This window comes from Heptranchias perlo, chromosome 1 (assembly GCF_035084215.1).
Source record: "Heptranchias perlo isolate sHepPer1 chromosome 1, sHepPer1.hap1, whole genome shotgun sequence".
Taxonomy (NCBI): Eukaryota; Metazoa; Chordata; class Chondrichthyes; order Hexanchiformes; family Hexanchidae; genus Heptranchias; species Heptranchias perlo.
Window position 1 is genome coordinate 11,966,393 of NC_090325.1, and position 12,764 is coordinate 11,979,156.

The 12,764-nt window shown below is 40.9% G+C and overlaps 1 protein-coding gene across 1 annotated transcript in view; it reads left to right on the forward strand.

Annotated features, from left to right (window-relative positions):
* Positions 1–12,764, forward strand: part of LOC137316822 (putative pre-mRNA-splicing factor ATP-dependent RNA helicase DHX32) — a 112,018-nt gene that overhangs the window by 28,612 nt on the left and 70,642 nt on the right. The window contains exon 4 of the mRNA XM_067980695.1: positions 908–1,292. Within this exon, the coding sequence (XP_067836796.1) occupies positions 908–1,292 (385 nt within the window). The remainder of the gene's footprint in view (positions 1–907; positions 1,293–12,764) is intronic.

Here is a 12,764-nt window from a genome sequence, read left to right on the forward strand (position 1 = left end):
GGCGTATCACATGTGTTCTTGGGAATCCGGCTATCCTGTTGGTTTTTGGTGTTCCACCCGGCAGTCCAACTACAATTATGAGAAGTATGACTGGTGAATAATGTAAGGATTGTACACCATAACTGAAGGATTGAAAATTACTGAGCATATTAACTGCAGGAATTTTTTTTTCCCTCTCTATTTTCTCACCTTTCTTCCTGTTTTGAAGGCTTTGCTGCATCTTGCTAGGTTAAGGATCAACAGGAGGCAGTTATGCTTCACTGCATCTCCCAAATAACCCTTAGTTTAAAGTGCAACTGTCTATTACACAACCCATTGCAAAATGTAAAGAGAAGAGTTTCTACAGCACCAGGACTGGGAGAAAGTAGTATGGAACAGCTTCTGAAACCCGTTTTGCTGTGTAAATTATGATTATAAAACTATTTGCATACTCATCTCAACTTATTAACCTAGTTATTGCCTAGTTAATAGTTGTTTTGTGGCATTCTGAAGCTTTGGATTATGATAGTAATATTGGATCTTTGTGCTCCTGTTAATGGGAATTCCGATTTACACAACCAGTAGAAATCAATCAATCAGTTCCATATGGCGACTGTGGTTGTAATAGATTTGTACACAAGTTAATGCCAAATGCTTTTTTTCTGTGTGATGTTGATTAGGTGGTTCGTAGAATAAGCCTAGTTGGTGTAACTGGTGATCTTTACATAGTGTTCAGCCGGGTAAGCATGTGATTGTTCTCGTTACCTCACTTGTTGCAAGAATATGGTTAATGAAAGCCCCAACTTCTTGTCCTTGCCTGCAGTTAACTCACTTTTAAATAAAGTAATCCTTTGGTTGTAAGTAGCTTTGAGATGTCCTCGGGACATGACATGGTGCGATATAAAAACAAGTTTTCTCTTTTCAACAGGTACTGCACGGATGATATATTGCTCTGTGAAATGATGTCTGATCCCTTGTTGCATCACTATGGAGTTATAATTATTGACGAGGCCCACGAACGGACAGTGGCAACCGATGTCCTCCTTGGTTTATTGAAAGATTTGCCAAGGCAGAGGCCAGAGCTGAAGGTTGTCGTCATCACGGCACAACATCTGGCGGACAGACTGGAGAGTTACTATGCTGATGTGCCTTTTGTAAAAGTAGAGGATGCTGCTGAAAATTCATTTCCTGTGGAAGTTATATACAGAGATGGACAGTTTAAGGACTGTGTTTCTGCTGCTTCTCAAACAGTACTGGATATCCATAGGAAGGGAGAAGAGGGCAACATTATAGTCTTCCTGGCCAGTGAAAAGGTGGGTATACAAGCTTGTAAAAGCAAAGGTTTCAGCAACGCAAATCGTTCTTGAGTTAAAAATTATTTTTAGTGGCTCTTGTGTCTGTGATAGATAATCAACTAAAATCTGCCTGATAGTACATAGAAGTTACATTATGGAAACAGGCCATTCGGCCCACCCAGTCCATTTCAACATTTACCCTCCCTATTCCCAAATTCCTTAAGCCCCTATTCCTTTTTTTCATCTAGCCAATCTAATCTGGATGATGTTTGTTCTGAGTTTTGTATTCCATATTCTGACCTCCAGGTTGCAGATGCTTACAGAGGAAAGAAAATGAGGGAGGGGCGTTGCAGAGTACTTTTCATTGAAAATTCTCACCCCAGTGTTGCCTTGGATGTGTGAATGGATTGGTGTGTGTTGTGTCAAGTAGCATTATCAGAGATGCTGATTAATCAACATTGGGGACACCCTGCGGTCTGGCAGTAGTGGAATGTGGCCTTGGGCCCGAACAATACTTTGAACGGATCCTAGGGTCTGAGAACACTGGGAGAAGGGCCCATGGGTTTGGGGAATACTGGGACAGTTGTTGGGTTCTGAGATCACTGGGAGAGGGATCCTAGGATCTAGAAACACTGGGGAGTGAGGTCTCAGGCTCTGCGAGCATTGGGGCAGTTCAGGGATCAGGGAGCACTGGAATGCTACCTAGACGTTTGTAAGTACTAAGAGGGGGTCCAGCAGGACTGAGGAGGTATTTTGAGCATTGGGGGAGCCAGAGTCTGGCAGTATCAAAGGTTGGTGGGATCTGGCAATGTTGGAGAGAGCAGGGAGGATGAGGAGAATCAAACCCAATTGTTCAAACATCTATCTGCACCCACTTTTGAGCCCTCAGGTACAGCTACCATCAGTTTCCCCACTGCCAGCTGGTTCCTATCTTTGTATTCCTGCACGTAAAGACTTAAAAATGAATAGACAGAAAATCATGAGCAGAGGGCATGCAACTTACTGATATGCATTCCTTGCAGACCTCAGGAGCACAGAAATGGAAAATTTAGCATTCAATGAATTTCCCAATTTGTACAACCCTTTAGTAAATATACATTATCATAAACAAAATTACCTCCTAAAATGATCAAAAGTACATCATTTAAATGTTCAGGAGAGATTTATTCAACAGAATTTTCAACAGCAATCCATCCTCCGAAAACAATCTCTTGTTTTCTTTTCTAACCATCAACAAAGAAAGCACAATAACAGATGATGCCGACTTGTTTTGTGAGGAGTTTATAATAGAAACGCACAATTGTCAATACATGTCATCATTTGCCTCAAATAACAGTCTTGAGAATTCAATCTCCAGTTTTGTTTTCAAATTCTTGTTGGAAAAAGCAAACACACTGTCATATCCTCTCAAAATGAAGAGACATACTCTTCTACACTTCAGCTCCTGTTGAGGCACGTGCTGCTTGCTGGGAAATTGTACAAATTGCCCATGCTCAGACTGCACAGATGTGATTCAAAGCTCTGGGCAACTGTTGAAGGAACAATAGCCAGTCGCAGCCCAGGCTATTGAGAGTGGCTGAAGCCTTTAATGAAGATATTAAAAGATACAATTACTGGGCAAATGTAATCGTCATGTAATATACGTAATTTTTTTAATTTAATTTTCTTCAAAATCTTATTTTGGACATTCTAAGTATCAGATGAGGGGAAAAAAGCAGACAATTTTTGGAAAAACATTTTGTGATATGATTAGTTTGTAAATAAAGAACTACAGGCAATTGTTTACATAGGGTCATTCGATTATGTGTTTATGTATCGACAATTTCAATGCTAAATGTTGATTTAAAAGTGATGAAAAATCATGACAATCGGAAGTGAATTTTGTAGAATAGTGTGACCATGCACAAAATTTTAAATGAGATATATAAAAATATTTTAAACATTCATTACTGTCCTTTTTCAAAATTGAATTTGTTAACGCACCAAGACATCTATCCTCTGGTGTAGCTCTGTTTAACAATCGTAGCAACTTCAACCTAGTGCAAGAAGTGAGTGTGATGTTCATTTTGCTGGCTTTAGCGTGTTTTCCTGTAGCTCTGGACTAGCTCCCATGCCTGCTGAAAATTATAGCTCCCTTTAAAAATAAATAGAGTCACTACGGCATATGGGCGGTTCCTCTCTCCAAATTACTTCAATGAAACAGCCAGGATGGAAGAATGATGGTGCATAAAATTTGAAGCTTTTTTTAAAAAGAAAATGGTAACAGCCACAGTATTTTTACTTTTTACATTTTTTTTAGAATCATAGAATCATAGAAGTTTACAACATGGAAACAGGCCCTTCGGCCCAACATGTCCATGTCGCCCAGTTTATACCACTAAGCTAGTCCCAATTGCCTGCACTTGGCCCATATCCCTCTATACCCATCTTACCCATGTAACTGTCCAAACGCTTTTTAAAAGACAAAATTGTACCCGCCTCTACTACTGCCTCTGGCAGCTCGTTCCAGACACTCACCACCCTTTGAGTGAAAAAATTGCCCCTCTGGACCCTTTTGTATCTCTCCCCTCTCACCTTAAATCTATGCCCCCTCGTTATAGACTCCCCTACCTTTGGGAAAAGATTTTGACTATCTACCTTATCTATGCCCCTCATTATTTTATAGACTTCTATAAGATCACCCCTAAACCTCCTACTCTCCAGGGAAAGAAGTCTCAGTCTATCCAACCTCTCCCTATAAGTCAAACCATCAAGTCCCGGTAGCATCTTAGTAAATCTTTTCTGCACTCTTTCTAGTTTAATAATATCCTTTCTATAATAGGGTGACCAGAACTGTACACAGTATTCCAAGTGTGGCCTTACTAATGTCTTGTACAACTTCAACAAGACATCCCAACTCCTGTATTCAGTGTTCTGACCAATGAAACCAAGCATGCTGAATGCCTTCTTCACCATCCTATCCACCTGTGACTCCACTTTCAAGGAGCTATGAACCTGTATTCTTAGATCTCTTTGTTCTGTAACTCTCCCCAACGCCCTACCATTAACGGAGTAGGTCCTGGCCCGATTCGATCTACCAAAATGCATCACCTCACATTTACCTAAATTAAACTCCATCTGCCATTCATCGGCCCACTGGCCCAATTTATCAAGATCCCGTTGCAATCCTAGATAACCTTCTTCACTGTCCACAATGCCACCAATCTTGGTGTCATCTGCAAACTTACTAACCATGCCTCCTAAATTCTCATCCAAATCATTAATATAAATAACAAATAACAGCGGACCCAGCACCGATCCCTGAGGCACACCGCTGGTCACAGGCCTCCAGTTTGAAAAACAACCTTCTACAACCACCCTCTGTCTTCTGTCGTCAATCCAATTTTGTATCCAATTGGCTACCTCACCTTGGATCCCGTGAGATTTAACCTTATGTAACAACCTACCATGCGGTACCTTGTCAAAGGCTTTGCTGAAGTCCATGTAGACCATGTCTACTGCACAGCCCTCATCTATCTTCTTGGTTACCCCTTCAAAAAACTCAATCAAATTTACATGGGAATTAGAAGAACACTTTGAGCAACAAGTACTTCTGGACTTTCCTCCTGTTTTAACCGCACACTGTTTCTCTTATAATAATGCAAAAATGCTTTATTAGGGATGTTGGTGAGCAGCTATACCACTGAGTAAAAATATCAGAGTCCCACTTGAATTCTGTTTGCTTAACTAAAATTAATACAAGATCTGGGTGATAAATGATTTAGGTCGGCAAATGCTACAGTTAGTCTAGAAATGCCCTTAAGTGACCAGATTCTGGGTTCCTGAATGTCAGGATATCGCTGCAGTTTTGGGACAGTTACGGGGGATTGATGCAACTGGATACAGTCCTCACCCTGATATGTAACCCCAGAGATTCACAAAGTAATCTAGTTACCTACTTCCAGAGTCTGATCACATTAGCATGTACTCCTAAAAATAATTGAAGCAGCTTTCTCTCTAGCTGATTATAATGCCGCCAGAGGAAATGGCCTAATTCCTGTTTGCTTTGGCCTGTCTGATGTGACAGAACTGCTGTGGATTTTCATATGAATTAGTTGAAAGAAAGCAGTTGCTTTAGATATTTTCATATTTATCTCTAGAAAGGAACCTAGAAATATTGTCTGACCTTTAATGAACTTACTGTTCAAAGAGAGGCACTTGACTATCCATTGTAGATATTATGCCCATATTTACGACAGGATACCATGACACTCAAAAGAAAGACTTGCATTTATATAGCACCTTTCATGACTTCAGGTTGCCCCAAAGGGCTTTACAGCCAATGAAGTAATGAAGTACTTTTTTGCAATGTAGTCACTGTTGTAATGTCGGAACAAGTTAAACAGATTTTTAAGTGTCAGTCAAATCACGGGTAGTGCAAAAGGAAATATTTGCTGAACCAAAGACCTTATTCTTTTTTCAACCAATGAGGGGGGTTTTGATAAGAGTAGATTGGGAGAAACTGTTTCCACTGGCAGGAGGGTCAGTAATCAGAGGACACAGGTTTAAGATAATTGGCAAAAGCACCAGGGGGGAGATGAGGATAATTGTTTTTATGCAGCGAGTTATGATTTTGAATGCACTGCCTGAAAGGGTGGTGGAAGCAGATTCAATAGTAACGTTCAAAAGGAAATTGAATAAATACTTGAAAAGAAGAAATTTGCAAGGCTATGGGAAAAGACCAGGGGAGTGGGACGAATTGGATAATTCTTTCAAAGAGCTGGCATAGACACAATGGGCTGAATGGCCACCTCCTGTGCTCTATGATTCTATGATTGTCTCCTACAGTTGTGGGTTGAGGTGGTCTCCATTGGCAAGAATTACCTCAATCCTCACTATTTTACTAGGGTATAATTGTTCCATGAGAGAGCTAATTTTATATGCTGAGTAATTAAAGCTTTGAATTCATAAGGTCTGTTTTTATTTTAATTCTCTCCACAACATGCAGTTAAGTACGGATTAATAATACAGCCTGATACTCAGAATGGGGTATGGCCACTTATGGCTCTCTTGCACCTCGCCTGTGACCCACAGCAAATCTGTTTTATGTCTTTGTGGGTCTGAAATTGTGTTCTTGGATGTTGGTGGATTTGGGAACAAGAGGCGGGGGGGAAGGGGGAGTTTATTGGTTGGGGGGAAATAAAAATAATCAGAAGGATTGCTTTTTGGTAGGTTTGTGAGAATGCTCTTGTGCTAGTCACTGCTCCAATTGTGGCCCTCAATAAAAACATGCTTAGCATTCTTGCAAGACTATTTTTGTCCTAATAACTATAGATAGTGCCACAGGTTGGGGCACTTTTGACAATCAGGGTTTGCATGAGGATGATTATTAATTTTTAGTATGAGTCCACTCCCACACTGAGATTATATGGTGTCTATTCTGTTTATGTAGAGATTTATATTTTATTCAATTGCTCACATCTGGGGTAAAAGAAATAATGAATTAGCTCACTCTCCTTGGGGACCATCAGAAAGGGAGGCTGGAATAGAGTGCTGATTAACGGTCCTTTGTTGTGGGAGTGAACTTTCTATTTGCTCCTAATGACTATATCTCCCTGCAGCGTCGCAGATTTTTACAACAAATTTAAAATTAGGTCAGAGACACATGAGATTTGGGAACAGCTACTGGTATTGTCATTGGAGACCCTTTTCTTCACACAATCTACTCCTTGTAAATTTGGGACGGCAAAGTTCCTTCAAGCTGCATGTCAATTTATGCAAGTATCATGGAGGCAAAGTTAATAAGATAAATAGGTCTACAACTCTCACATGGGAGCTTTGCCTGCTTTGGGAATTGTTTTAATGGGGCCTGTTGCAGCTCAGTGCCTAGCGAACTGTTCTTGACAATAACTGGGTTAATAGAGCTGCATGTACTTTTATATTTATTTATGAAAAATACACCGTGGGCCCATGTTGACCTCAAAACCCCTCTGCAATCAATTAGATTTTCCAGAATTTTTCTTTTGGAACAATTAGATTTGGCAGTTTGAATCCGTTAAAATGAGTCAGTTTCTCTTTTAGATGGGTAGCATTTTGAAGAGAACAGAATTTTGCAAAATCTCATGAAATCTGTGTCAGCTACCACAGGGTTTATGGTCACTGATTTTGTGCTTCGGGTTAATGTGTCTGCTTCTGATAGTACAGAGCATTAGTTTTTAGTGCGGATTCTTTACAACATTTTGATTGCTCTGGTCACATACTTCTCCACCCTCCCCTCCAAAAGTAAAATAAAATTATTGCTCCTGCTGGCACTAACCTTTTTTTCATTTTGCGCTTTGCCATGATCCATACTACTGACTTTCCTCAACTACTATTTCTACTGGTGTTGCAGTTGATGTAGGATACAATTCTAGCTACAGAGTTCAGTGTCCTATTTTCAAAAGTCTTGATATTTGATTTAAGGTCTCAAAATGACCGCAGATGCGTTTAGAATAGTTTGTTAGTATGATGGCCTATCTAGTAAACACTGTAATGCTGATTCACATTGCATTACATCGATACTGCATCAACCTCTGTTTTTATTATATAAACTCTATTCAATTGGAGTGGTACTGTGTGCATTTATTTATTTATTATTATTATAGCTCTGACCCACAGATTTTTTATAGTTTAGAAATAGATTTTAGTTTGCTTTGCTTTTTCATTTTATCTATATACAATTGAATTTTATGTGCTCTTTCAAAGACTTGCACTGGTACTCCAGTAATACTGATGATGTCCATTGAGAGAATGGAATGCTAACACATCTCCATGGATTTAATTGTGTAATGTTTAACTTGAATCAGGCAATCACAGTTGTTTTTCAGTTTTCAATGAGATTTGGGAGTGACATCTAAGATAGTGGTTAGGTAAGATTGGGTTAAAAGTTGATGTCCATTGATGACATTTCTGTTAAATGCCACAAAAGGATTAAAGTTATTCAAATTGATGACCTGTCCATGAAATAAAGCTGTGGTATTGAGGTTTAGTGGATAACATGTCTATATTTTATTTAAAATCTTGCATATGGTGTGCATTTCCTGTCCACAAACCTTACTACTTATTACAATTTTGAGTAATGTTTTTTCGGCGAATATTTACAATGAAAACTCCTTATGTAAATATTTATCATGGTAATTCCATATGCAGAGAGTCATAATGTAGTCGCAGGTCTGCAGCAACTAGTTGGCTCTCTGATACGAGTCACTCAGGTCCGCCTGCCATCTTGTTTTTGTTCTTTCGCAAATCAGGTTTATATTTTATTTTAATAAAATTTATTTTTAAAAAATGTCCCTTTCCCTGTTGCCCCACTTTCATCTGCAGTATAGTTTTTTTTTAAATTGCCAGCCCCACTCACTGGAACCTTGCTGCTGCTTGACCCTATTCGCCAAACCCAGCCATATTCTTCATTCCCTGTTAACAACTGCAATTTTTCTTTATTTTAATTTCTGACCCCATCTGGGGGAATCCTTGCTGCCCCCGACCCAGTTCACGGGACCTGCTACCAGGCCCGGCCCCAACACACACTTCACACCTCCCTGCCAGCAACAATTTTTTCCATTGTTGGGGGGAGCCAGATACCATCTGACTTCTTCCACACCTAAACCCACCCTGCTCTTTACACCCTGCTCCTCAAGTCCTGCTCTACTAAGACTCTGCTCTTAGGAGCAGCATAAAGATGGAGAAGAAAATGAGGATTTTGAGTCAGATCGGGACATTGGGGGTAATTGAAGAGGAGGAGGGCAATAGGGTGGTGAAGGAGAAGAGGAATAGGTGGTGAAAGGGTGTGGAAATGGCGATTTTGATGGTGGGGGAAGGGGCTTTGTGGGATGGTTGATGGGGCAAAGGGTTTGGTTGATTGGTGGGTACAGGGGAACGTGAGGGTGCAATTTTATGATATTTGGATGAAGAAGATAAGAAGAGATGATTGTGAGGTTGGCAGGGTAACTAAGGGGAGTCAATGGGAGCAAGGGGAGGAGACAATACAGGGCATCAGGAAATGGTAAGAAATTAGAGGGATAGGAGAGGTGTTTGGAAGCAAGGGCAATGTAGGAACAGGAAGGATAGGGAAAGTATTGGAAGCAAGTGGGAAGGAAAGAGGAAAGGTGGAGGTAAGCATCAGCATTGGGGATACAGTATACAAGTAATTTGAGACATGATGTGCGGTAAGTGTAGCATGCTTGGGAGGAACAGGTGACTTGGACTTATGGTTCCAAAAGCTCTCCACCACTGGGGTTTTTCTCGTGTCATGTCTGGGTCTGTTGTAAACTAATTGATACAGATTGATTTCTATGATTAGTCAACAACTCCATTATCATTGTTTCCCGCTACTACTAAGATGGCAGATGGCAAACTATTTAGACCTTGGTCTTTTATCATCTAGTAATTCCTATGTTCCCATGACAAGTGGATGAGAGGGAGAATAGTCACCACACTCCAAAAATTAATTTGTTGTCTTAAAGCGCTTTGAAACATTTTGATGACTTGAAATAGTGTTATGAAAGTGCAAGTATTGTAATAAACTGTATAGCAATAGCAGAGCCCTGGGATCCAATCTCCAGCACAGGTAAATTCCTTAAATAAGAAGGGGAAGAAAATCAAATGACAGTAGTTGCCTTTACCGTTGCTGGTCCAGGAAGGGAGAGTGAGCTTCCTGCTCCTTTCTTCTGCATTTACACTTACACTGTGCAGCCAGGCTCAGTGTAGATGGATACCAACTTAATCCAGCCATTCAGCACACGTGCTGTACTGTCACGGCATCTTTTCAGGGAAGCAGATAAATATTTAAAGCAGTGAAAGCTGCAGGGATATGGGAAGAGAACAGGGCAATGGGATTAGTTTTGGATTGCTCCAGCAAAAAGTCGGCACAGACAGGATTGTTAATTGTATCCATGTGATTTATATCAATTAGTGTTAGTTGTATTTATGTGGTGGGTATCAACTTGGGGACTCTCTTGTATCCATTTATAGGAGGGAGCTTATCTAGGGAGTTCTGGGTGGGTAATGGGGAGCTCTGAGAATAAAGGCTTGAAGCAACTGAAGACTGGGCTCTAGAGTTCTATCCTTCACCACCTAGCTATCCAATTTATTACAAGGATGGGCCAAATGCTCTCTTTCTGTGTTCTGTACTTCTATGGTTCTGACAAGTGCTGCTGTTACTCCCTTCTGCAGCCATTTTGATTGCCACGTGTTCTACCTGGCTCCATCTGGAAGTTACTGCTGTCGCTTTACTAAGTTTTTTTTTATTAAGCAAATGGCAAAAAGCAACGCATCATGACATTAGTGCATTGCTCAGCCAGCTATGTGCATCTGCTTGTTGACACCATGATGTTGTGCCACAATGAAACAACGAATGACTTGCACTGCATGTGGAGCAGCACGTTCGTTGAAGCCATGTAGACTACTAGACTAAGAAAGACCTAGTAAAGAAATCAGGTCTTCACAGGTGCCGATTAGATTTGGTTGCGGGTTGCTGCTAGCTGCGTGAGATCTTAATGTCAGTAGCTAGCGGCTTAAGATCAACATAAAAGCAACTCAATACTTCATTTACTGAATGATATGTAATTCCAAAGTTGCTATTGACTAGTTTTCATTTTAATTACTATTTCATCAAATGATGACTGAGGGCGGTTTGATATTTATCTCTATAATCATGGAATTTGTTGGCACTTGTTTGACAAAGTAGTCGCAATTTATCAACCGAAAGTGGATACATGCTGTAAGCACACAATTATAGAAATCAGTCAATAAACAAATCATCACAGTTTGTATGTAAAAAAAATTATTGTTTAATGTGTATATGTTTAGAATTACTAAGAGTGACTGCAGAGAGACCAAGCACTGAAAGCTGACTCACCAGTGGGTTACAGTTTTGTGAATGCAACTGGGCTTGATAGTGTAACATTTGGGAACAGTGCGGGAAGGTACCATTTTTATTTCTTCCTATTTCTGTTGTTACTTTCAGCTTCCTATTTGATGCTGAACTGAGCTTCCAATCCTATATCCCCTCCATCATAAAGACGGCCTATTTCCACCTCCGTAACATCGCTCGTCTCCGCCCTTACCTCAGCTGATCTGCTGCTGAAGCCCTCGTCCATGCTTTTGTTATCTCCAGACTCGACAATTCCAGTGCTCTTCTGGCTGGCCTCCCTCCTTCCACCCTCTGTAAACTTGAGATCGTATCCAAAACTCTGCTGCCCGTATTCTAACTCGCACCAAGTCCCACTCACCCATCAACCCTATGCTCGCTGACTTACATCCCTCCATGCTATTGTCCCCCCCCCATCTCTGTAACCTCCTACAACGCTCCAAGAACTCTGCTTTCCTCCAAATCTGATCTCTTATGCATTCCCAACTCCCTTCATCCCGCCATGTCTTCAGCCGTCTAGGCCCTGTGTTCTGGAATTCCTTCCCTAGACCTCTCTCCGTTTTTAAGACCCGCCTTAAAACTTACCTCTTTGACCAGGCTTTTAGTCACCTACAAGGCTACGGACCAAGTGCTGGAAAGTGGGATTAGGCTGGGTGGCTCATTTTCGGCCAGCGCGGACACGATGGGCTGAATGGCCTCCTTCTATGCTGTAAATTTTCTATGATTCTGCCCATCTTAATATCTCCTTCGTTGGCTCGGTGTCAATTTTTGTCTGATTAAACTTCTGTGAAGTGCCTTGAGACGTTTTCTTGCGTTAAAACTGCTACATGAGGGAGAAAGGAATAGAAGGGTTTGTTGATAGGGTTAGATGAAGTCGGGAGGGAGGAGGCTCGTGCGGTGCATAAATGCTGGCATAGACCAGTTGGGCCGAATGGCCTGTTTCTGTGCTGTAGTTTCGATGTAACTCCCCCCTATTTTTAAAATGTTTTCTGCATAATTAGATCACTTTTTAAGTCAATTACAATAATTTGCGTTTGTTTAGTGCCACGGTGCTTCCAAGATAGGCATTAAGAAAACAGATGCCAAGCTAGGAAGGGTGACCAAAAGCTTGGTTATAGAGATGGGTTTTGAGAAGTTATTTAAAGGAGAAAAGAAAGGCAGAGAGATTTAGGGAGGGATTTCCAGAAAGTAGAACCCAGGTAGCTGAGGGTTGTGGGGAAAAGGGGGGTAGAGAGTACACAAGAGGTTGGAGTCGGAGAAAAAGGTTGAGGCAAATAGGGTTGGAGAAGATGAGGTGGAGTGATCTCATAGAGGGCTTTAAAGATGCGAAGAAAGATTTTAAATTCAGTGTTTCCAGCACTGGAGCTAATGTTGCTCAACAACATCAGCAGTGATGGGCAAGTGGGACTTAATGCAGCATAGCATATGTGCAGTAGAGTTTTGGATAAGTTGGAATTGATGGCCAGTGGAGGATGAGAGGCCATCAAGGAGAGCATTGGTATAGTTGAGCCTGGAGGTGACAAGGCATTTATAATGGTTACAATGTAGAGGGGCTGAGGTAGGAGCAGAGGCGTGTAATATTGCAGAGGTAGAAGGTTCACTCG